This window comes from Dendropsophus ebraccatus, chromosome 1, assembly GCF_027789765.1.
Source record: "Dendropsophus ebraccatus isolate aDenEbr1 chromosome 1, aDenEbr1.pat, whole genome shotgun sequence".
Classification (NCBI taxonomy): Eukaryota; Metazoa; Chordata; class Amphibia; order Anura; family Hylidae; genus Dendropsophus; species Dendropsophus ebraccatus.
In genome coordinates this window covers 50,607,287-50,634,143 of record NC_091454.1, presented here as the reverse complement: position 1 = coordinate 50,634,143, position 26,857 = coordinate 50,607,287, and the positions used below count along the sequence as shown (strand labels likewise).

The 26,857-nt window shown below is 39.3% G+C and overlaps 1 protein-coding gene across 1 annotated transcript in view; it reads left to right on the top strand.

Moving 5' to 3' along the window:
* TENM2 (teneurin transmembrane protein 2) overlaps nt 1-26,857 on the top strand; it is a 750,809-nt gene that overhangs the window by 265,513 nt on the left and 458,439 nt on the right. Inside the window, exon 3 of the mRNA XM_069970729.1 lies at nt 22,125-22,334. Coding sequence (XP_069826830.1) covers nt 22,125-22,334 — 210 coding nt within the window. The remainder of the gene's footprint in view (nt 1-22,124; nt 22,335-26,857) is intronic.

Sequence of the window (26,857 nt, the reverse complement as noted above, 5' to 3'; positions counted from 1 at the left end):
TGTGTACAAGGGGACTTCGGTGCACTGGGGACGCTGGGCCCAATAGTGCTAAAATCTTCATTTATTAAATGTGATGATAGATTCACTTTAAGTTCTGAAACAAAATATTGGTTTAAGAACCAAATTGAGTTTAGAGCTGTACTACTATACGAGACTATTCTAAGTTTACTCTAAGCCCCACCTTTTTGCTGAGCCTAGCCACAAGACTCTTGATTTTACTATAATAAAGCTCTTCATAATTATTGTAAAGTAGAACACACATTTCCTGTAAAAGTCAATCCACCTGTCTGTCAAACATTGCTTTTGTTTTACCTTTATACTTAATGACAGCTGAATAAGTGACTAGTAGACCCAGGGAATTATTTACACAGCTGAAGTTACTGACACAAATTTACAGCATCAAGGTTTTAATTATAATATTTTAAAGTGAAGGAAAATATTAAAAACTAAAAGTGCTACAAACAAATTGTGCTGATTTGCATTATATTTCACATTTTTATTTAGATAATGTTATGCAGAGACAGCAGAAGTGTGACTTCCATTACTTGTATACTAATCTAGATACCGCTGCAGATGATGTTTTCATGTTGTTACTTTTCTCAGTCATTATTTATTTGTTCTTTTTACTTCAAATTACCATATTATGCGATTATTTAATCTGCAGCACCAGTATAAATATATTCTAGTGATGTGATGTTATGCATAGCCAGTTTGTACATCTTTTGGTAGTCCAGTACTCGCGATCACTAAATTGTCTGGATTTTGTAATAAAAGATTTATTGAACTAGTAAAATTCTATTTCTGTAGGGTAGTGCTCTGCAGATGTTCTAGATTTTATATTTTTTCACCCTTGGGTTTATTTTTGTTTTACACTTATGTGTGCCATTGGTTCCCCATGTCACATTGGTAATCTGGAATATTTCGTAACCTGAGAACTGTCATTCTCTTGATGGATTACAGCAATGTTACAGTATCAAAATGAGACATTTTAATTAGAAACTACATAGATACCATATCATACCATGCTATATTAAACTGAATTTGTCACCCTCTGACTTCCTACCAAGCTTGCGGCACCACTGGATGGATATCAATCAAAGCATTCAGAACATATCTTTGTAGCCTGTGTCCCAAGTTTTTATTTAAAAAAAAAAATAACCAAACAAACCTTCGGCTTTCAATAATGTCAAAGAGGCAGGGCCTAACATTCCCTGGGCCCTAGCCCCGCTACACTTCACTGTGATGTATTCCCGCCCCTTGCATAATCAGTGACATACATTTTGCATATGTAGTGGTGCTAGGGCCTGGGAAACTATAAGCTCACACTCTTTGACACTATTTACATGGAAAAAAAAAGTTTTTTTTTTGTTTTTTTTAAATAAGGACACAGAAACCAAGGGTATATTCTGGAAGCTTATATTGATATTTTTCCAGCATTGCCAACAGCTCCGTAAGCTGTCAGGGAAGGGGGGGGGGGGATTTGCTTTACATAATTGCAAATATTAAGCTTTACTTCAAAGAATTCTTGTTAAAAAAAACTTTTGCTGCTGAGTTGCAGAGACCCACTGTAAACAGGAGTTATAGCCAGGGAGAGAGTGCAATCCACCCCCCGGCTGTACCTCCATAATGGCCAATTCCGACAATGAAAGTCTATGAAATTACACTGTCAGAATTTGGGGCCGACCAGGAAGTGGATTGCACTCCTCATCGCTTCTCATATTTCCTTATAAACTTTATCTTGAAGAGTCCCCTTACCTATCTTTACTTATAACACTAAAATAGTCTTTAGTTATTGAAGAACCGGTGACTATGGCTTTAGTCTTCAGAATAATTCTATAATGAGGTTTAGCTCCCACCATTTGCTAAAGTGAAGGTGCAGAAGGACTCTGCTGAGCGCTGGTCTCCTCTGTACACAGCTTTCTTGGCCCTCTGTTGAGAACCAGGCAGTGTCAATCAAAAATGAAGAAGTACATTTTACCGAACGGTGAGGGGTCTTAGCAACCCCACTGATCAAAACTGATGACATGTCACCATGACTTCCTAGAAGTTCATAAAAACGGTAGGTATCCTTTAAATATATGGCCACCTGTAATATCTTCTGTGATGATACAAGATACACTTCTCTGTGACCGTGTTCTCTGGAAATAACCATTGTGTGGTTCCTTCCTAACAGCATATCTGCTCACCTGTAGTTATGGTCCATGCAGATCCTGACACTTTAAAAACTCATCTTATTTATCATAGATAGCACCTTTAAGGCAATGGCTGCCAGTGCTTCTATTCATACTGAGAATGGTGACCATAGCATTGTATGACATCTGTCTCTTGTTATCTTCTCTGGAAAATCACTTTGCTTTGCTTTTTCATCTTATTTGACCCATTTGTAGCTAGTGTATAGTATTGTTCATCAACCTCCAAAGAAATAGCCAGGCAAATCTCTTAGATTCCTTGGAAGATTCTTTCTAATAAGGCAAAAAAACTATTCTTTGTATTGTGCTGTATGACTCTTTGTAAAAGGTGAAAATGTAACCTTCTGCACGTCTGACTTATAATAACATATTATAAAACTACCGATGTCATAGCTGGATCTGTGTTTTTATCCATTCAACAGCTTAGCCTGTCACTTTTTAATGATATAAAATAGCGTTTGATTTGATTTCAGTATCATACCTTTCTTAATCTTTGTGAGACCTTGTTTAGCATTTGAGTTGACAGGCACTCTCCAAAAAGGGAACATCTGAAATGCATTTCAATTACAGAAAAAAGATAGAATATATTCATGTAAATTATTATTATTATCCAGTACTGAATGATCTGAACACTACTATTGTGTTGGAATCTGTAGTTAGTATCCAGGCTTATTTCCTAATTCAGCCATTGAGCTATGGACTGATTGTACATTTATGTTTCTTATTCATATTGTGGCTGTGAAGTCTCAAATCTCTATTCAGATAAAAAAATATGTATTGTTTTTTTTTACTGCACACATGCAGTGTACTGTATAGTCTTGTAATTAGTTCGGGTGGGTTCATACCATGCTCTGGCTTTACATTGACAGTGTATGATGGGGATACCTGAAAAACATGCCAACATATACCACAGCATACTTACGATAGGCAAAAAAAAAAGTTGCATATATTAGGTCCATAAAAATGAATGCAGCCACCTAGTTTTATGGTGGAACAATTACAACATACAAGTCAGACGCATGCAATGCCAAGGATTTCCTGGTGGTAGTTTAATAATGCAATCTGCAATTTCAAGACTACCTCAAGTATGGTTCTTTGAAGAGGAAATCTAGATGATGGTTCTTAAAATTTGTCATATAGTAGATGTTTATGAGAGAATCACATTGGTTTTATGTCAGATTATTAGCAGATTAATCTATGGACAGTGCCAAAATTCGGTAGTTATTAAATCACATAAATTAGTATTTATATTTTTAAAGGGACTGCCCACTTTTTAACAACTTTATGGGAATGCATACTAATTGTGACAGGAAGGCATTCACTCATACTAATGCCCCATTGCAGCCCCTGTTTGGAATAATTTTGTAGCTCTTTCCCTCTGTTAGTCTTCTGTCCCTGTGCGCGGCCAGACAGCATGTGCTGATACATGTCACTCTGCCTCCTTCACTGGGTCTGGGCCTCCTGCCTGAGCGCAGGGTACTTCTAAGGAGGAGGCACAATGATGTGTTTGTTATTTGCTCCTCTATAGGCAGCCATTTATGGATGGGGAAGCTGCCTGGCAGCACACAGGTAGGGCCCAGAGCTACATATAAAGACCACGTTCACACTTTGTAAAACAGCGGATATTCTGTGACACAGCCATATCATAGAATGGCCGCTGTCTGTGTAGTTCATCCCGGCCAGTACTGAAGTACCGGGCGGATGAACATCACTTCTTTGGAATTGGAATGTAGCAACATTCAGGTATGCCCATGTTCCAATTAGCCATTGCAAAAAATGTAAAGTCCACCGAAGCTGCACTTTACATTGTGTGCACAGTCAAGTTCCTGTGGCAGCTGTTTAATGAATAGCAGCCACACAAAATTGACATGTCAGTAAATTTTGCGGCCCCATGCATTCCAAGCTAATTAAAGCAATCGGCCACTGTCATTAAATAGCCCTTGTTTAATGGAAATATACGTTGTGTGAACATGGCCTTATACTGAATGGGGCCTTATCGGAGCATTAGTATATGAGTGGGTGCCTTACTGTAATGATTAGTACACCTTCCAGTAAAGGTGTTAAAGAGTGGAGAACATTTTACAGTTAAATCTGGCTTAAGAAGGTGCCATGCTAAACATTCTACCTGTCATTGTGTGAAGGCTGATTCAAAGTTTGAAAATGGAAGGTGATATAATTTGGGTCTGGTTTACATGAATTATGGTTCAGTAAAGGGAAAGTTTGATGCCATATTTTTGCATGCAGGGCCATATTTTACCTGTTAGTTCTCTGTCTGAATAGATGCAAATCTCACCACGCATATTCCACAGTCTTCTGAAAAGCCTACCCAGAATAGGGGAGGGAGAAATATAGTGACACAATAATTGTATGCAACTTTTAAAATATGTAAATTCAAGCTGGGTGAAAATATGAGGCATATCATGCAATGCCAATTCAGCCTGTTTGTTCATATTGTATAAAAGTGTCACCATAGTAGTGTGCACTGTATTTGCAGTAAATGATAAAAGATAAGCTAGTAATTATCTACTGCTATATGTTTTATGTTTTATCACAGACGACAGAATGAAAAATGACCTCACTCATGCATGTAATGTCTATACTGGAATGTATAATAGAGAGGTTTGTCTGATGTCTCATATAATAGATGTGTTCGGAGAAGGAAAATGACCATTTTATTGGGAATATAGCGGGAATGTGTATTATTAGAAGAAGAATAAGTTACTGCTATATTTAATACAACTTTAGCAGAGATAAGTGAAAATGTAATGGAGGACAAGTCTGAATAAACATCAGAAAAAAGATTTGATTAAGAAGGACAAATATTTTCAGTTCTTGACCTGGTACGGTGGTCTCAGGCAAGATATCCATAAAAAAGGAGTGCGTGGCAGCAGAGAGCACTTTGTCAGACTAGGAAAAAAAACACAATTTCCGTCAAGACATACAGCAGCTGAGAAGTACTGGAAGACTGGAGATTTGGACCCCATTATTAGTTAATTGGTGGCCATTGTTGATGTGTGTGTTGCCTAATGGGTTCAGCACAATTGTCATGGTTGCTGTTATGTTGGAGATCATGGAAGTTGTACAGACAGAGCCTTATACTGATCTTTGAAGGGCACAGACTTCCAGCATAGTCACCCCCAGTTATGCTAGTTAGTTAGTTACAGCCTGCAGAGGTATTCATCACCTAGTAATTTTAGAAGGATAACACCTCCATAGTTTTTATATATTTTTTCCTATGTTTCTGTGGGTTCCACAAACTAATTGATTGATCAATTGGCTTTCTATGATATCGGTCTATGGGTGCCTTTACAAAGAGAGATTTATCTGACAGATCTTTGAAGCCAAAACCAGACAGACTATAAACAGAACAGATCAGGAAAGACTGAGATTTCTCCTTTTTTGAAATCCATTCCTGGCTTTGGCTTCAAAAATCTGTCAGAAAAATCTTTCTCTGTGTAAAGGCACCCTTAGGGCCCTATTACATAGAAAAATTATCGTCCGTATTCGGCCAATATCGGCTGGTACAGCTGATAATCATCCCGTGTAATAGAAGGCAACGATCAGCCAACATGAATGATGTCGGCTGATCGTTGCTGTCGATTGTCTTTCAACATGTTGAAAGACAAACGACTGTGACAGCAGCGATCTGCTGCTGTCGCTCTGCGGAATAGGAGTGGCGACAGCAGACTGCCACCATCCCCTATGGGATACCCGGACGATTTAGTGATCAGCTGGGCAGCCCCCACAGCTTCCCGCAGCCCCCCTGCACTTACCCGCTCACTACTGCTGTGTGTAATAGCGCTGTCAGGGAGCGGGGAACAAGGAGCAAATGAGTCTTGACAGCGATCGTTTGCTCCTCTATGTCACCCTGTGTTATAGGGGCTTTAGTATGTATATAATAAAGGGAAATTAGGCTGTGAATCACCCAGGAGATAAGGAGTGATGACAATCTCATGTTGCAATTGTATAAGCAACAGGAAAGGACTACTTGCATTTAAGAACCATAATGTGCAGTATTTCCAAAAAGCATTTGCCTGGATGTCTCCAATATAAATGAAGTCCATTGTTACCTCGTACGCTCAATGTTATTATTTCAAGGGGCAATTATGTATTATTACATTATATATATATATATATATATATATATATATATATATATATATATATATATATTAATATAGTCTCCAGTGTCTAAAGAACGAGAACGTGTCAGATCAATAATATATATGAGAACAATGAAAAGTGTAAGAGTTGCTTCCTTCCAGAATTCAGCCTGGACATTATAATATGAATTTCTTTGTATTATAGCATCATCTGAAGACAGATTATCTCTATGAGATCTAATCATTGTATAATATATTTGATATATGCATGAACAGAACAAAAAATATTACTGAATGTCATTTTCTCTGATGAATCTGGAGCTGAATTAATTAAGATAAATTATGCCCTTGCTTTTTATAGCAATTAAATAATCTGACTGTAATAAGAACAATTACAGTGGCAGTACTGATATAAAATCTACACAAATGGGTTTTGTCACTTTCCTATTCTCTGTAATATTTTAGAATTCTTCAAGCAGACACTATTATAGTCTTGAGGAGAAGAGCAATGTAGAGCAAAAAATTTTCTAACCTCTTTCTAATTGTTAACGAAAGACTTTCAAATTAATCAAGTTGTCCCCATTGCCTGCTTCCTCACTTTCCGCCATGCAGTAGACATCTTTATATGGTGCGTGTAAAATTAAAATGGATATATATATTTGAATTTATAAAACTGATCATTTTCTTTTGGACAAGGGTGGTTAAAATTTAACTGAAATTGCCATTTTTTAGCCACGACTTGGTATCATGGAAGTATTGCATCATAACTTGTACTGTATGTAGTAACATCAAAGCATGGTTATCTCATTATATTATGTATGATATTGTTTGCTCTTAGAGCAGCACAACATAGGTATGGTATTTTTGTGCCATTGTTTCCATTTATAACAATCGACAATAAAGTAAATTCTCAAGTCTCAACTTGCTGTGAATGTGTATGCCACTAGGGGACCCAAAGTAACAGTTTATAGACATATGTGTGACTTGAAAGTATCCTTTCTCAAATGAACATAGTCTTTAGTGTCACCCGGTAGCTTTCTGCACTAGGTAGGTCCCTGCAAGTCAGTATTTAACACCTTAAAAAGCCTTGAAACATGATCGGGGATAATTAGCCAAAACAGAATTCTACCTGAAGAAAGAGTACCCATTCATAGACAGTTGTTTTGAGGTTCATGCCTCTTGTCCACACAGAGAAGGGGGCTGGCTGGTTGAGAAAGGGCTTTGACATAGGTCTGATTGGGTAATATCACTTAATTAGAAGACCACCAAGAGGGTTTTGGGGGCCATGCAATGGTCCCAGGAAAACATATGCCAGGTAGTTTCCCTCCAAAAGGAAAATAGCTTGGTCACTGGTGTCACCTGTTGAAAATTGCCTCCCTTCAAGACAATGCTTGACTCCTTAAAGAGCCTTAATGGGGTATCATAACACAAGACCAAAAAAAATTAAAAGCAAGTGAGGTGCTTTAAAATAAAGTTTAAAAAGCAAGCATACTCACTAGCCCAAATCCCCAGCCATTGATGTATTGACAGCTCCTGTTTTTCTGTTGCCTCTTGGTTTATGTGACATACTGCCCCTGCAGGAACTAACTGCTAAATCGACCCCTGACCACAGCAATGACTGAGTGGACTATTTCTGCAGGGTTAACATGTCACAGTAACCAGGAAGCAATAGGGATTGGATCTGGCATAGCTGAGTGGTGGGGGATGAGTATGCTATCTTTTTTGTGTTTAACCCCTTCAAGACAGGGCCCTTTGATGCACAAAAGTCGGGGTCAGATTAATTAATTAATATTCCTCCCTGTCTTCTAAGAGCCATAGCGCTTGGGATATATAATTAATAAAATCAGCAATCCTGGTGCGTTTCTTTTTCAATTTACGCCGCTCACCGTGCGGGAACAATAATGTTATATTTCAATAGATCGGACAATTCCGCACGCTACGATATGTAATTTGTTTATTTATTTATATTTTTATTTTTATAATGGGCAGGATGGTATTTTATTGGGAGGGGTTTATAAGGTTTTTTTAATACTTAAAAAAAAAATAGTACTTTTTTATACTCTTATCACTGTAAAATATGCAATCATTAGATTAAATATACTGATCTATGCTATGCCATAGCATAGCATAGGTCAGTGTTATCGGCGATCTATGTATAGAGCCTGCCTGAGAGCAGACTCTACACATAGATCGCAGAGGACAGAGATAAGGAGTGTACCCCCCCCCCTGCGGGGGTCCCGATCACTCAGTGGCAGATGCTTGATCTGTCACTGAGCACCATATACGCCGTGATCGCTGTAGATCACGGCGTTTAAGGGGTTAATGAGAGTCGGCTGCGAATTTGCAGCTTACTCTCATTACCTCCAAGCCCCGGACATTGATGTGAGTGGGATTGCTCTCTATGCAGTGCTCCCGCTCACATCAGGAAACCCCTGTAGTCAGGAACGTATATATACATTCCTACTTCTCGGGATATGTGCAGTAAGAACGTATATATACATTTTACTGACGGGAAGGGGTTACGCACCCTTGTTCACTTATTTTTTTTTTTTCCATCCGGAAAACCGGACAGGTGTTCTATGGGTTCTTGTCCCACATTAGTACAGAGTAGGGTGCTGCCTTTATGAAAACTTAGGTTTAATTCAAACTTGCATATAGTACCTGTGTTTAACATTTTTACATTGTGGATACAACATTCCCCCATGAGTATTATTGGACTAAACTTATAGCTTCAGGCCATGTTCACACAATGTGAGACACCAGGGCATTCCGTGACCTGGCCGCGCGCTCCATTGTGTGCACTGACAGGTTTTTCTGTGGCAGCTATTCATTCAATAGCGGCCACAGAAAGCTGACATGTCAGTTTCTTGCGGCGCCGCTGGGGATCCCAGCCGGAGTGTATACAAATAGTATAGGATTCCCTCAGCCCTCAGCATAACGCAAGTTCCGTAGTAATCACGGCCGTTGTTGCAACGGCCGTGATTAGTACGGAATTAGCGTTGTGTGAACATAGCCTCATAGTAGTGATTTGTGGTGTTTGTTTTCCCCATGAAACCAAAATTGTCTGGGTGTAACCTCAGAAATACGGACTGGTAAATACAAATGCATTATGCCTGGTTTAATAAGGCCTTATACACGATATTCTTCACTAACAGTGTGATAGAAACTGTTACATGTACTGTCCCTGTTCATTGAGATGGCAGCAATGCAATTATACCATAAGGACAATTTTCTTGATAATCAGCTTGCATGTATAAGAACATATTCTTCTGAAGAGTTTTTTGCGAAAGGCAACAGAGTCTAAAAAATACAGTTTAATCCTGAAAAAACAAACAAAGTGGAACGTCTTTGGAGCTGATTATGTGCTTAAAACATTATTTTAAAGCATATAAGTAGTCACTGTCATTAGCGAGCTTTATAGAATACAACAAAACAATAATGTCAATATGTCTAAGTAGCACCTGACGTGGTACAGTAAGCCCGTGCTTTAATTAATTTTTTCTGCACTACAAAAGTCTTCGGCTCTAGTCATTATGATTAGGATTCATCAAGCAGCTATACTCATCTACTCCAAAGAAACTTGGGCTGCTGGCATCTGTCTCTAATTGCCTACTGCTGCATAATCCATGTATTTTACAAGTAAATCTAAGCCTTTTTAGAATAGCCTTTATAGGTACTTTTCTCAATATGAGATGCATCTGCTCCACTCCTTGCAATCATACAGTTGTAATTTACAAATATATGGAAATCCATTATGTGGATGAAGGTTCATTATTGTTAATGAAGCTAAAAATGGTGCAGGTTATTTAAGAATTTGACGCATCTATAAACGTTTAGACCAACTATTACTATACACCATGCTTGGATATTTTTTGGAGTATAATCACAGGATACGCCATGACATCCGATAGATGTGGGTCCCATTTCTGGATACCACCTATTGAGGGTCCTTTAGGCTGGCTCCGACCAGATTAAGAGTCCCCTAGCCTGGTTGTGGCCTCTGGAGGTGGTGAGAGTCAAAAAGAGACAAACACGATTTACATAACCCCATTAGGTGAGTGTATAAACAGCATGGCACCACCAGAGCTACAGAAACAGCACAACTCAAGGGGCTATGCCGTTTATGCAGCTCCCATTAACATAGTGGGCACTGGGGCAGTTTAGCATGGCTTCTTTATTATTTTTGACATAGCAGGACTATATATTAACTATAATACTCTATGGACTCCCACTGCAAGAATGTAGTGCCATAGACATTAATGCTAATCAGAATCGCAGCGGAAAACTTGCAGCATGAAATCCAATGGGATACTGTACATGTGAATGTATCCTTAATCTCAATTTTTCATGTTGTATGAACAATATTGTAATTATGTTATTGATGAAAAGTGGCAATATAAAAATTATTTCCACAAAGTAAGCTGCACTCCCTGCTTGAGCTTCGTCTAATGTCCTCTGTGGCTTACTAGGTCAATGATCATTTGACAGCAGAGAAAAACAAGGAACTTTCTGACATCTGATTGCCGTCTTTAAAGGGGAACTCAAAATGTATTTTCTTTTAAATCAACTGCTGTCAGAAAGTTGTGTAGATTTGTAATTTACTTCTGTTTAAAGGGAACCAATCACTTAAAAAACGCATGTAAAGCTATGGGAATGTTCTGTAGCAGCACCCAGCACACTTCCCAAACATGCTTTTATACCCCCCGTCCCTGCAATGTACAAGCCAAAAACGTACTTTATAAACTCGGCGCTCTGTATGTAAATTACCCCCAAGTAGTCCTCTGGGCGGGGAGCTGCGGGCAAGTAGTCACGGTCCCTGGGCGTTCTGCATTGCAAATCTCGCCCCTCTGGGCGTGATTAGCCTGCATAATTGTGTCGGCGTCATCGGAGGCGCGCTGTCTCTAACGTCAGCACGCCTACGTTCTTGCTGTGCCGCTCATGCGCAGTACAGCGGGTCCGGTCTGCGCCGTACTGCGCAGGTGCAAAATCGCCTCGAAGTCATTGCCGGATCTCCAGCAATGAGTTTGAGGCTTTCTGCACGTGCGCAGTACGGCGCAGACCGGACCCGCTGTACTGCGCATGAGCGGCACAGCAAGAACGTAGGCGTGCTGACGTTAGAGACAGCGCGCCTCCGATGACGCCGACACAATTATGCAGGCTAATCACGCCCAGAGGGGCGTGATTAGCAATGCAGAACGCCCAGGGACCGTGACTACTTGCCCGCAGCTCCCCGCCCAGAGGACTACTTGGGGGTAATTTACATACAGAGCGCCGAGTTTATAAAGTACGTTTTTGGCTTGTACATTGCAGGGACGGGGGGTATAAAAGCATGTTTGAGAAGTGTGCTGGGTGCTGCTACAGCACATTCCCATAGCTTTACATGCGTTTTTTAAGTGATTGGTTCCCTTTAAACATCTCGTCTTCTAGTACTTATCAGCTGCTTAATGTCCTGCAGGAAGTCGTGTATTATTTAAGTCTGACACAGTGCTCTCTGCTGACATCTCTGTCTGTGACAGGAACTGTCCAGAGCAGTAGAGGATTTTCTATGGGGATTTGCTACTTCCTTAGACAGTTCCTGTCACAGATAGAGGTGAAAGCAGATAGCAGTGTGTCAGACTCAAAAGAATACACCTCTTCCTGCAGGACGTACAGCAGCTGATAAGTATAGAAAGACTTGAGGTATTATATGGTATATATATATAATTATAAAGTAAATTACAGACGTTTATAACTTTCTGAATAACCCCTTTAAATAAGAGCTTACATTGAAGAAACCCACAATGCTTTATAGGTTATATGTTTGAAAATACTGTAGGATGGGTTTAGTATTTGGTAAATATCAGGCATTGGTAATACTTATTTTAGTTGGTATTATATTTAATATTTTTTTCATTTATAATGCCTCCAAGAACCCCATACATTACAGTAGTGTAAAATATGTGCACTAAATTCTTAACACAGGGTTAGTATGACAGTTTTTCCACCAAGACTTTATAATGTATTTTCCACAGTGGTTTGTGATTGTTTTACTTACTTCCTTTTTACTGTGACTGATCTAAAATATAATGGAAGTCTGTCAACAAAACTCATTATAACATGACAAAATAGCTCCCTGTCCCACAACTATACAGCCGGAAAATCCCAGATGGAAGAGCCAAAGTGACGAACACTTGAAATTGTTTACCTGGGTTATCAGGGTCAGATAATTTGGGGCATGTCGTTTCTTTCATGCAGCCCTCCCTCAAATTGCAAGGGAAGAACAGTGGAAAAAGCAATCCCATAGTTGAGCACTCTTTCACTGTTTAGACATATCTGCAGACTGATTGAATTTTAGACAGTGGAAATGTATATATTCGCTCAATGTGCTTTTTCTGGATTTTTTTCTTTTGTCGAAATCTCTGGTTGGCTTTAGTTTGACTTGTAACTTTTGCAGCATTTTAGCAAGAAGAAGAAGAAGAAGAAGAAAAAAAAAAAAAAGAAAAAGTACTATAAATGTAAATGTAAAATATACAGCACATTCTGTCTTTTTGAAATTGTTGGTGTGAAAGAGCCCAACAGTTCTTTATTTAAACAAGGTCTGCTTCAACCTTGATTGACTTGCCGTAAATTGCCTGGTATGAAAGGCAAAAGGAAGTGGATAGAAAAATGGCAATCACAACCAAATGTATCCTGTGTATGAATGACAGGTACCAGAGATGTGCTGGAGTAAGATAAATTGGCATGAGTGGCCTCTTCTGACAGCTTTTGAGATGGGAAATTGTTCTTGTTAATTCATGGCTAAATCCTTGTCATTTATGGTCAAGAACCGCCTAATTGCATAAACAAAATTAAGATTCCTTTCCAACATTTTGATACTTCTGTTGTCAGGCATAATTATTATAATAAAAGGAAAGGTTTAGGAGATTTCTTATTATGAATGCAAATTGAAATCAACTCTCTGGAAGACTCTATTTTATGTCACTGAGCATGAGCAACCTATTAATTTCAAAACAATATTCCACCCATGGGCCGCAAGATGCTCATTAGCATATCTCTCAGATCTGTCTTGGAATGCATTTTGTTTGCTTAGGTGCATAGGCAAGCATCGCGCCTATAACCTTATTCCTACAACTCATTACCTAGAGTATTATTTTACAAGCTGACAATAAAATAAAGGGTCAGTGGAAGGAAAGTGCTGGATGTCAGAGACGACGTCTAGCCCTGATGAATGTGGATGTAGTTTTAGCTCTGGTTCTAAAGATCAACTAATAAAACAGATAAGGGGAAAAAAAAAAAAAAAAGAGATAGCATCCCTAGCATCTCCATTTTAGCATGGCAACATGATAACATTGTGCTACTTACGATTACTGGTTTATATCAGTTTAACATAGACTACAGTTTCTTTTACACATGGTAACATCTCTCATTAACGCTATTGTACCCCGTGACGTTCCTTGAAATGTTGCCGTTACCGGTGTCAGTAAGCCCTGTGGATATTACAAGTGATGTGGTTAGAATGATGAATATTCTCTACCTCACTTAATAATGGGATAAGCATGGAGCAAGATCATGTTCTGCTTTAGTATCATTCAAACACACAAGTGACTTGTCAATACAGATTCATTTAATAGCTGTGAGTGGCTCATGTGAAGCAGGAAATGCAGGGACAAATACCAACATGTTATGTATCTGAATAACACCACATGAGGTTACGGCACCCAGGAGGTTACCCTTCCCATTTTACACGTTCATAATTTTTGTTGTTAATTGTGGATTTGCAATTATGAACAAAGTGTGGTCCCATGGGTTTCTTTGACCCTATTCACATGTGTGTAATTTTACAGATCTGTCAATTGACTGTAATCCATGCAGCAAAAAAATATTGACATGCCCTAGTACGGACCATACAGACCGTAATTGCAAGAAGTTTATGGGAGTGTATGTAATTTGAGGATATTACAGAGATAACGTCCGCAAAGTACAGATCCATAATTATAGCTAGTGACATCATTTTGACCATTTCTCCTTTTTCTAAATTACTTTCTACGTTTAGGGATCCGCAAGAACTTTTTTCTATAGCATTATTTGCTATCTGCTAGGTGAGGGTCCTGGGATTCCTGTTGTGTCTATGAAATCCCCCACCTAGTTTAGCTCTTCCTGTGATCACCATAGACAGTAATAAGATTGACATACACATGCTTGGTGCCCTTTTTTAAAAAATTTTTTGGAGCCACTGTTCTGACTGACGTATTGCAGCTCCACGGACCAGTGAAGGTGCCTCAGTTGGGACTGTTACCTATCAGACAATTATGGCATATTCTGTGGTTAAGCCACAAATATCTATGGTTGAATACCCCTTATGGTGGGGAAACCCCTTTAAGTAATAAAGAGCCTGTTTTCACAGATATATGTGTGCTACTCTGATAATTGCAAAGTCTCATAAATTTGTTATACATATGATTTTCTCATACACAAAGGTGAAACTGCCCTTTAAATATTTCACAGCAAGGTTTGGGTCGGCCACTGTTTCAAATCTCTGAATAAGCTGCTGATAGCAATACATCCAGTGTTATTTATTATACTAGATATCTTGAGCACAGGGGATATGATAAAAGTACAACAAACAGCAATGAATCTACCAATGGAAATAAAGTAGACCGTTTTCATTTCTGCTCTTCCAGTCGGAGGAAGCTGAAAACTCTTAAGCATGTTTGATTGATAGTGGAATAGGGAATTTAATCTGTGACTATCATTTTAATAAAACATTGCAGTTATACAGTATTTATCTGCATTCACAAACGTTTTTAGAGGCTTCTATTGGTTTTTCCTTCCAGAAAATCACTTGCCAGAGAAACATTACATTTCTAGGTAACTCTGCATTTTCCATGTTCATTGCTGAGAGTGTGATCTTACCACCTACCGCTATCTTACAGCTATCCCATCGCATGCCTTTTGCTAATTGTTACCTATTTTGTAGGAAGTAGTACTATTAAATACCACAAAGACAAGCAGCAGCACAAAGTGAATGCACAGAACACATTTGTGGAGAAATGCACTGTTCCCAGTGGAGACTTTCATTTCGCTACTTAGAAATGAGGTTGACTGGAGTAGGTCAAAGCTTTGCTTGGGAATATTTGCCAAGGCTTAAGATTCTTTGCTTTAATCAGGAAGTAAAATAAGTGGATAAAAATAGAAAATAAACTTTTTTACATTTGAAACAGACAAGATTATCTTAATTGCTAGAACTCTCGACAAACATTCACCCCCTATGTCTTCTCAGTTGAAACAAAGCAGGAGTCAAAATAAAATGAAAATGGCTCAGTTTATTAAAATTAATAATTTCCTTCCATCTTTTTTTCACGGATGCATAATTCTCTATTAGCACCCAAATCCCAAGAGATCCACAAAGGATTTTCTACTGTTTATTAATAAAACGGATATTTCTAATAAAGTTGCTTTTGTAGAGCTGTGAAGAATGTTTTAGGATTTCTAGCAGTTAAAGGTAAAGCACACAGGATTGTTACGCTATATACATTTTGTGAAATTCCCCATATAATTCTAATCATTTGTGCAGAAATAACACACATGGGGGGGGGGGATTTATCAAGATCGGCATACTCATACGCCAGTCTTAAATTAGACCCTGCCCCCCTTTTCTCGGCTTGATTCTCTAAGAGGCACCCCTTTAGTGAATCCGGCAGGCTGTGCACCCAACCCTGCACCTGGCGCAACAAATCTACACCTGCTGGAAGCAGATGTACATTTGAATTACGATAAATGAGGCATAAATCATGATAAATAAGGTGCGGGAGTAGGCCACACCTCCTCCCCACCTTGCTGCACCCTCCCCCGAGCTCCCTGTCCACCCCCCCATTGGGAAAGAGGGGGATACGGCATGCATATGCCAGAGAGAAGGGGCAAATTTGCGCCTTCTCCCTGTCGTACTCCCCTGCCGTAAGTTTCATAAATGCCCCCCCATGTTCACATAACGTTTTTTTCTGGCCCATCTAAAATGATGGACGTCATTTTGAGGTTAAAATGACGGGCATCATTTCACTGTTTGACCGCCTGTCAGTGCAGGAACGCCTGTATTTTATTTTTGGTAACCTTCCAAATCTGTTGTTAATGAGATGGAAGGGGGTATAAATGCAGGTTTAGACAACAAACTATTTGTAGTCTGTTACCAGGGAAACATTTAAATCTCCTTAAGAGTTTAAAGGGATGTACTATCGGGTTTGCCCATGAATAGAACGGCACAGGAGCAGGGAATACTGTGCCATGGTCTTTCTTTTGAACCACTGTTCACGGGCACCGGACGTGGATAAAGCACTGGAGGTGGCCCAGCCCGCCCCAGTGAGAGAAAACCCCCGTCCCTCTATAACACGGCTTCCTTAGAATCAATGGAGCTGAATCATAGAGGCGTGGAGATTTTGTCCCACTGGGGCTGCACTTCAAAACAAGGACCATGGCATCAACTTCCTCGCGCCGATGCCGTTCTATCCATAGGAAAAGCTTAAAGCAAATGTACCTGATGGAAGAAAGTCTGTTTTTTTTTTAAATAAATACTTCCTAAAAAAAATTACCACTTTAAATAAACAGGAAAAATAGAAGAAAGTTACAATTGAGTAGATCAGCATGTTACTGAAAAGGGGATTAAGCAGCTTGTTATTGGGATTGGTTAATCTCCCAGTGTTTAGACACCCATCTATCAATATTTTATGGTCTATCCTATGATTACTTTAGAAAAAGCTTTTTATCATCTAGTAGTTTGGCAAGATGATATTGCACAATAAATAACTTTATTTTTCCCTAAGGTTGCATTGCAGGTTGTGACAGCATCATCCAGCCATTTACAAGGAATGTATGTTCACATTAGAAAAGGTCTCTACGTCGGAGGTATACATCGGCATACCCACAGGCACATTCACTTTAATGGACCAAACATAGTCTAGAAGTGCCTGTGTAAAGTCAATTTCCCTGTACATTCAGTTCAAGACCATATATAGTCACTAGTAAAGTCCATTAAAGTGAATGGGCCTGCTGTGGATACATCACAGTATATGTCACCATACCTTTCTGTTGGTATATAGACAAATAGCCCTTTTCTGATAGATGAAAGCTAGGTACTGTGAGATTCGGTGTGCCAAGTGATCATGGTGTTCTACAGTACCTAAATATCATCAATATAGGTATAGGATCAATAGAAATATTATAAATGTATGTTTGTTATCGTACTGCTAAATTCATTGTATACCAGGCAGTGTCTAAAGCCTAGACTTTGTATCTATTATACTATCACAGTTTGCAAGCAACCTGGGAACACTTAGGTTTTTATCCCAGCACTTATTTTAGATATTCTTTGCCTTTTCCTATCCAAAAGTTAAGAGAGTTGAGATTTATTCAGCCTAACTGCACATTACAATGATGACAAGAAAACTGCTCTTAACAGCATACAGCACAGATTTTATTTATGTAGAATTTTTACGTCTCCTTATGAGTTGTGTGACATGTATTTCATCAATACACAGCAGAATATCTATTTTGCCCAGGCTGGAGTGAAAAGAGAAGCCATTTTTTATGCTGAGAATTAAATGCAGATATCTCGGTGCTGTCATATCATAAATAAAGAAAATAATAATTTACAGGAGATGAAATCCAAAGTTTTTTTTTTTTCCCCACTCCAAGATTGAACATCAACAAAGTTGAAGTCAATTATACTTTATTCCAGCTTTAGAAACTGGTACAATTGCAGACAGTTATGACCTTCTGGGCTCACAGGTCATTCACTTTTCATTGTTCTTTGCAAATACCCCTAACGCAGAAGAGTAATGTACCCTCCAGTGTGGATTAGGAAATCTGTTCAACGGCTCTGAAATATTGCTGTGCTGTGACCTTACTTGGCCTCGTACGCCTCTCTGCGATGCACGTTTTATAGGAAGCCAGGGAATTTCAGGTAAAACAGTCTGTCCTGGATAGAAGATTACAGTAGGGCAGTGCATCTATGTAAAGGTGATGTGTTTTGAAAACTAAATGAAGCACTGTCTCCGCACGTCACATTTGCAATCTCTGAATTTCACTGCAGCATATGTGAGCAAAAGGAATCGTTCAGTGAGCAATCCTGAATTACAGAATTTCAGTTTATCTCTATCATGCGGCTTTGTTCTGTTGCTTTGACATAGAGTCCACATGTTCCCTACCAGTGACTGACAATCTGTTAGTAAGAGCTGTAATTTTTAAAGTAATGCAATGAAAAATATTGTTTTTCCTGGAAAGGAAGCAACTACTCCTCCATCATAGTCTCACCTATATGTCTCAGATGATTGATTATCAACAAGCATCTTATGACAGGTCACCACGCCATCTATACAGTGTGATGATGGTGGTCCTGCCCAGGATCCTGTAAAGGAAATGGCTTATTCATGAATGTACAGGCTTTACATTGTGTCATTCCCTGGATAGGTCTCTGGGCAGGTCATGGCAGTTATTGCCATTCAGTTGAGAATAATGTATACGCTGGCTGCATGATTGACCTGACTGAATGTATTGTGTATCACAGAATTTCCTGGGACCATTGCCTGTGTCTTTCCCTAACAAAAAAAAACTTTGCACTTTGAAGCTTTTGCCCATAGTATCACTTTAAAAGGAAGCTATGAGCAAGTTAGAAGCATCTAATATCTCCCTATAGCATATAGGGCACTGAGGATGAAGGTATCCTGAGAATAATAATAGCATACAGGGCACTGAGGATGAAGCTAAGTTTCTTACCTTCATCCTCAGCACCATTTTCGGGATATTGGTGTTTATTTAATGTGCCAATGAGACATTTTGGTGAACTAGAGGTGGGGTCACTTTTCTCTGGTGCACTGGTCCACCGCTGCTTGCCGCTTCTAGTTAGTATTCATTAGGAGGGGAAAGCTTTGCCTGGTTACTGAGTTCCTGTTCGCTGCAATAGGAGCTGTGCTGAAGTAACCAGGCCACTACACACTGAACAAAGGTTACTGCTGGCCCTTTTGACAGTGTAGATCTAGCAATGGCAGCTCTGCAGAATAGCTAATTGATGGGGTTATCACTGATCAGATATTGATGGCCAATCCTAAAGGTATGTCATCAATATGTGGAATCAGAAAACCCCTTTAAGGGTATGGCTTTTTTCTGACTTTATTAGGTTAAACTGCTATTCTAACATTTGCTACTGCACACCCAAATTTCATAGAAATTATTTTTAGAACTAAACATATGTACAATGTTTTCATTCTTGCCTATGGGACAATACTTCACCCCATTGCTAAACAAGTCATTGTAACAAACTATCCCTTTGTGTGAGCTTGTGGCAATACACTGTTACTAATATTAACACTCTGAATGTATAAGTGATGTATTTTTCTGCAAGCACTGAGGTTATTATGAAGTAGTCAAGGATGGTGTGTTGGAGTCAATTAGTTTCACTTTATTTCAGCTCCAGTTTATGTTTCTTAGGAAGTTAAACTTTTATGTGATTGCAAAGTTGCTAACTTTAGCACATTTGTAAAACAAGGAGTGCTGACTTGTTCATTCTGTAGGTCACAAACCTACAGCTATTCATCAAGGCAAATACATCGACTCTTTATTATGTAGAGGACAATGGCCATCAAATGACAACATAATGTAAAATGTTCCACATGCAAATTGATTTCATTATAATCGATATGCAGTCTGTGGAGATGGAATTTGTATTGTCAACAATGACCTCCCTATGTGTAATCTCTAATGGTACCTTTCTAGTATTTCATGAAAATAAAGTGAAAAATTAAGTCACAATGTACAAGTGGTTAGATAGCATAAAGAGGTTATCCAGCGCTAGGAAGTTTTTTTTATATAATGCTGCCCTGCTGGAGAACTTAAAGTGACACTGTCACCCCTTTATTTGCATTATGACTTATCTACACAGGTGTAAAGGGTAAATTTTCATACCTTATTCTATATCATACATCATGGTGCTTGTGCCAGTAAAAAGTGATCTTTTATCATCTGCGGACTGTGCTACCTGGGCGAGGCTTCACAGCTGCAGCATCACTTAGCTCCGCCCTTATTGCCACCTTAGGCCTCGACCCTCTGTGACGTCATCACACATAGGTCTCGCCCCCTCGGCAGCCATTGGTATGGGCCGACCTAGAAAGGAAGGGGCATAGACCTTAAGGCCGGCCTGTACCAATGGCCATCAGGGGGGCGGGGCTAGACAGCTATTACTTTACAGAACCTGGGGTCTATGGCACCGTTGTGGCATAATCTACAGATGATAAAGGATGACTTTTAACTGGAACAAGCACCATGATGTATGATATAAAATAAGATATGAAAACTGCAAAATTTACCCTTTAAACCTGTGTAGAGAAGTCATAATGCTAAAAGGGGGTGACAGTGTCCCTTTAATAAATATCTTATTCTTACCTCTCCTCGCTCCCCCAGTGTCCTGTTGCGGCCTCTCCACAGTCCCCTGCTGACTGCAGCCACACCCACTTCCGAGAAAAACTTGTTTTTGGAGAGACAGCCTGCTCAGCCAGTCACTGACTGAGACAGGACAGCGCTGTGGCCAGTGACTGGGTGAGCGGGCTGTCACCCCCGAGACAATTTTGTCTCCGAAGTGGCAGGGCTGCAGTTGTGGCGGACATCGGAGACACCACAGCAGGACACCGGGGGACTGCGAGAAGATTAGAATAACATGTTTTTAATGTTCTCCAAAAGGGAAGCATATACAGTATATATATATATATATATATATATATATATATATATATATATATATATATAAATCCTAACACCAGATAACCCCTTTAAAGTTGAACCTAGAGCTCTTTTTGCATGTCCATTTTAAGACAACCATATACATTTAAGAAGCTGTCCGACCCTTGCAATTTTGCCCTCCCAACTGTTCCATGACCGATAATGTACTGTAGTTACAAAGGAAGGATCAAGCATGTTAGAGTTAACTGCCTGAGCCTTTTGTTTTTGGGGAGGTGTCTGGTCGCGGCTCAACTCCCGTTCCCTATTCCGGACAATTGAACTGTTGGTAAAGGCTAATGTTCATTAGTATATGGGTTAAATAGGGAAAATAGCCGTTGGCTAAACAATTTTTTGTCCAACAGCTATTGAAGGTTTATGGGCACCTTAAGCAAAGGCAGCGATTGTCCCCAATAGTTAAATTTACATTTCCAGAAAGAATAAGAGGCGTGGCACACCACCGGGTTCCATATCCATTTGTATCTAACCATTTCAACACTACCATGTACCTTCATTTAAAATTTCCTGTGATTGTGTTATCATGCACCTCCATGCCATCAGTTGTACTTCCATCTTTGTCTGTGAATCAGAGTTCTCTGATAACTGCCCTGTGCAATGCCTGCTGCTGTTCAAAGACAGAAGCAATTTACTTATTTATTTATTTATTTTTTTTTTAGCCAATTGGATGTATTTTATCAACTATTTTAAGTGTGTTTCTTATGCTTTTTTTGTTGTGTGATATACTTTATAACATACTAAAAAGTTTGGTGAAAGAAATCCTTACAATAAAACAGTGGTTTGGAATTTAAATGTTGTCACCTAGAAACAAAAAGGTCACACTAATAATAATACCTCATTTGAGATAATGACTCAAAATACTGCCTGTCAAACCCGCTAGCTACTATGTAAAAGGTCATGTTATATACAACTTGCATATGTGCAATGTCCCACCAATATAATAATTCCTTGTTTCCTTTATCATGCTCCTTGGTGGATTCCATTTATAGTTGTGGAAATGTTACATATACATAAATGTTTCTATGTGCACGTTCATTACATTCATTGCTGACCTTTGATCCCTGTTGCTCTTTCCCAGGTCGTCCCATCCCATCTACATCTTCGTCTAGCCTACTACCATCCGCACAACTGCCCAGCTCCCATAATCCTCCACCTGTAGGCTGCCAGATGCCACTGCTTGACAGCAATACTTCTCATCAGATCATGGACACAAACCCTGATGAGGAGTTTTCTCCTAACTCATACCTGCTCAGAGCATGCTCGGGCTCACAGCAGCCTTCCAGCAGTGGTAAGAACCTTCTGTCGAGCTCTTAGTGATCTGTCATTAGTTGTTCTTTGTTTATGTCTGTTTCCAGAAATGCGCGGAGATAATTCTCATCATGCAGTATGTATTTGGTGTACGTGTGATGTATCTCTGCCATTCTCTCCCCTGTATCATCATTCATTATGACAATAGAATGTCTTCCAGCACAGCTATATGATTTATATTTAGAATATATGTACTAGTAGAGAAAAATAAGGCTCAGGTTTCCCAAGCTGCTTTGCATTTACATTGACTGCCTATTTCTGGAAAATTCTTAACATGCAGCATAGAACATGCACTATGCTGTATAATCTGCTTTTATTAAATGTATGCACAGACACCTCAGCAAGGATGTAATATATCAAGGAAAAAACGGGTCAGGAAGAGGCAGATAGAGGCGCTGAGGCCTTGGATCCATTGGAAAGGAAGTTTATCTCTAGGTGGATAGTCTATAGATACCATTTTATAGTTGCCATGACATATGAGCAGTAAACGATAGAGCCCACCGGCATGTGTCTAGGGAGGGGGGTTATGACTCTCGATGTAGAGATCGGAATAATATTAGAATTAATTCACTTTATGTTTGAGGAGAAGACTTAAACCCTTGTAATAGAAATATTGTTTGTTGTAGTCTGACATATTATGCACAATATGAAGAATCTGTATCAATAACTTTTACTTATTTATGATACAGTTTGCTTTTATTGTACTCTCTTTGCCCGATTTTGCACAAGCTCAAGTACATCCATTATGAACAGGCTGTTGGCAAAACAACATTATTATTATGGGAAATCCTATACCCGCATTAAAGATTAGGCAGAAACTTACAGCTTCGGAATCCATTGTCCATTGTCTGTCTTTCCATCTGGTGTCTTACAATTAAGCCTCTATTGTGTAGCTCTTGTACACGTTCTGCAGCATTAGTAGATTTATAGTTAGCCACAAAAAAAAACAACAACATACAAATACATAGAATAAAATAAAAAATGTGCTGTCTCCAGGCCATGCTGCTAAGTGATAGGCACATCTGTATGTTATCCTCATTAGTATTTGGAACAGGCGTGGTTGGTTGTCACACTTCAGGTTACAAGACATTGGCAACAGTAACTCATCCAAAAAGTTCTTGTTTAAATGTACTTGACTTCTCTATGCACAACTTGCAGGCCCCACAAAGAGATGAATTTTTTTTTTATTTCTCTCATTGACTGCAGTGTAATACTATGTTCACGCTATGTTTTCACAGCTCTGTTTAAAATGATCCTCCTCATTTTGTGTCTAAAATGACATATGTCATTTAGCTTTCTGACCTTCCCTTAGTGCAATGACTGCTGTTGGTACATTATTCTAGTTTAGGTGGGCTAATTGTCCTGAAAATTAAGTTTAATCCCCCGGTGCGTAACAGGGAGAGGCACGTCAGGTAGGGACAGCTCCCCGCCCATGTCTAGTCACCGCTTTCTGCTTGTCAGCGCACTCAGCAGGAATGATTGACAGGTCAAGGTGGCAGTAACAGGCTTCTCTGCCTGTCACTTATCCCCACTGAGCATGCTGACAGGCAGAAAGCGGTGACTAGACATGGGCGGGGAGCCGCCCAGATGACTACCACCCCAATTGGACTGATTGGTTCCCTTTAAAGGACTACTCAATAATACCTGGCCCATTCACTACTGTATATGCTGTATATACATTTTATCTGTTATATTTGATATACATACAGAGACTGCACACAACTGTAATGTTGTTTTAGGCGCAGCAGTGAAGGTATGTACATATAGTTCTGCATTGGTTTTCTTTGCATTTCTTTTAGTAAGTATATTATGTAATATGCAATTATTAATACTATTGTGCTCACTGTAGTTTGATAGTTGTGTTATCCACTCTTTTTACCACCTTTGACCCCAGTCAGTGGAAACATGGTGTGGGAGAGCCAGATTTATGGAGCGATGAGCTTGTTGAATCTCTCCAAGGCATATTACTTGGTATAAAGACATGGGAGCTGCTTTGCTGATCTGCTCATGTACGTACTTTCTTTTAGTTAGGGATAAGCTTATGCCCTTGTGGATGTATTAGAAGTGCCTGGAAGTATTGATTTTTTTAGGCATTTGCAATAACAGATTCCTAGATCTGGGTAGCTAAGAATTACTTTATTTTGCAGTTATTTAATATGAAAGCCTTGCCATTCTGTGTTCATGCTGTTTTCCAATAGATGTCTTGAAAATTCCTAGTTGCATAAAGTATGAAATAAAACCAATAGCATCTCTGTGTTTTATTGGCAAAACAAAAATCTATGGTGAGATCTGATGTCTATAGTGCCTAATAAATAATTCTAGTTATTTATTATATACATTTTACATGTATGTATGTATGTATGTATGTATGTATTGGATTTATTTTGTTTACAGGTACTGCTGTGGAGTAATACAGTATGTGTTATGAGAATTCTTCTATATTGAGAAACTACCACTGCTTCTTGGTATTTACACAGTATGGTAGTGCTAAAGCTATCCATACACTTTACAGAGCTATTGACAAATGCTTGTCTTGGTTATATCCACTCCTCTCACCCATCTCACCCATAATTTTGTTAACCTATAACAGCCTGTTACGTCTTTTCCAAGATATCTGCCGACAAGAGAAAGTTGCCAGCATATACATCAGCTGGTCAGATGGTCAGCAGGTTCAGTGGCATTAAAGTGTACTTATACTTTTAGACAACTCCTAAAAACTCATGTTCGGTGGGGTCCGGATCACTAAAATGAATGGACAGAATAACTTTTTGTCAAAGTAGCACTTTGTTCCTCTATTTCTGAGGGGACAGTAACTCAGATGGGCCCTTCTGTACCTACATTCTAGCTATCAGTGGGGTCTCAGCACCCAGACCGTTCCCAATCACAACATCTGACATCATTATACAATTTGTCTAAAAGATTACATACACTTTAACCCCTTGCCGCATAAGGACGTACCGGCACGTCCAAATCCGCAGCCCGTTCCTGCAGATGGAAGTGCCGGTACGTCCTCGGAATGACAGGGGCGCAGGAGCTGCGCTCCTGTCATCCCCGGCAGGGCCCGGCTGTCAGTGATAGCCGGGCACCCGCCGCAACTGCCGAGATCCGTCCCGTTCTTTGAGGGGTGCACTTTCCAAAATGGGGTGACTTTTGGGGGGGTTCTATTCTGCAGACATTACAGGGGCACTGCAAACGCACCCGGTGCTCAGAAAATTCTTCAGATAAATCATGCACTGAAAATGCTAATTGGCACTCCTTCCCTTTCTTCTGAGCCCGGCTGTGTGACCATACAGTGGATTATGCCCACATATGATGTACCGTTCTACTCAGGAGAACCTGTGTTACAGATTTTGTGGTGAATTTTCTCTCCTGTTCCTTGTGAAATTGAGAAATATCAAATTAAAGGAACATATTATTGGAAAAATTCGAGTTTTTCATTTTTACTGTCTACTTTTGAATACTTTCCTCTAATACCTGTGGGGTCAAAATGCTCACCGCACTCCAAGATGAATTCTCTGAGGGGTGTACTTTCCAAAATGGGATGACTTATGGCGAGATTTTACTCTGCTGGCACTACAGGGGCACTGTAAACGCACCTGGCGCTCAGAAACTTTATGCAAAATCTGCATTGAAAAAGCTAATTGGTGCTCCCTTCCTTCTGAGCCCTCCTGTGTGCCCATAGAGTGGTTTATGCCCACATATGGGTACCGTTCTACTCAGGAGAACCTGAGTTACAGATTTTGGGGTGAATTTTCTCTTCTGTTCCTTGTGAAAATGAGAAATTTTAAACTAAAGGAACATATTATTGAAAAAATTTGAGTTTTTCATTTTTACTGTCTACTTTTGAATATTTTCCTCTAATACCTGTGGGGTCAAAATGCTCACCACACCCCAAAATGAATTCTTTGAGGGGTGTACTTTCCAAAATGGGGTGATTTATGGGGGTTTCTCTCTCTGCTGACACTACAGGGGCACTGCAAACGCACCTGGCGCTCAGAAACTTCTTCAGCAAAATCTGCATTGAAAAAGCTAATTGGCACTCCTTCCCTTCTGACCCCAGCACACTTATGGGGTACCGTTGTACTCAAGAGAACCTGCGTTACAAATTATGGGGTGCTTTTTCTCTCATGTTCCTTTTGAAAATGAGAAACTTTAATCTAAACGTATATATTATTGGAAAATTTTAATTTTCCATTTTTTTACGGCCTAATGGTGAATAATTTCCTCCAGCCCCTGTAGGGTTAAAATGCTCATTATACCCCTAGATGAATTCTTTAAGGTGTGTAGTTTCCAAAATGTGGTCACTTATGGGGGTTTCCAGTATACAAGCCTCCTAAATCAACTTAAAAAAAAGAACTGGTTCCTTAAAAAAATCAGTTTTGGAAACTTTCACGAAAATGTGGTAATTTGCTGGTAAATTTCTAAGCCCCATAACACCCTAAAAAAGTGAAATATGTTTATGAAATGAAGCCAGAATAAAGAGGACATATTGGTAATGTGACT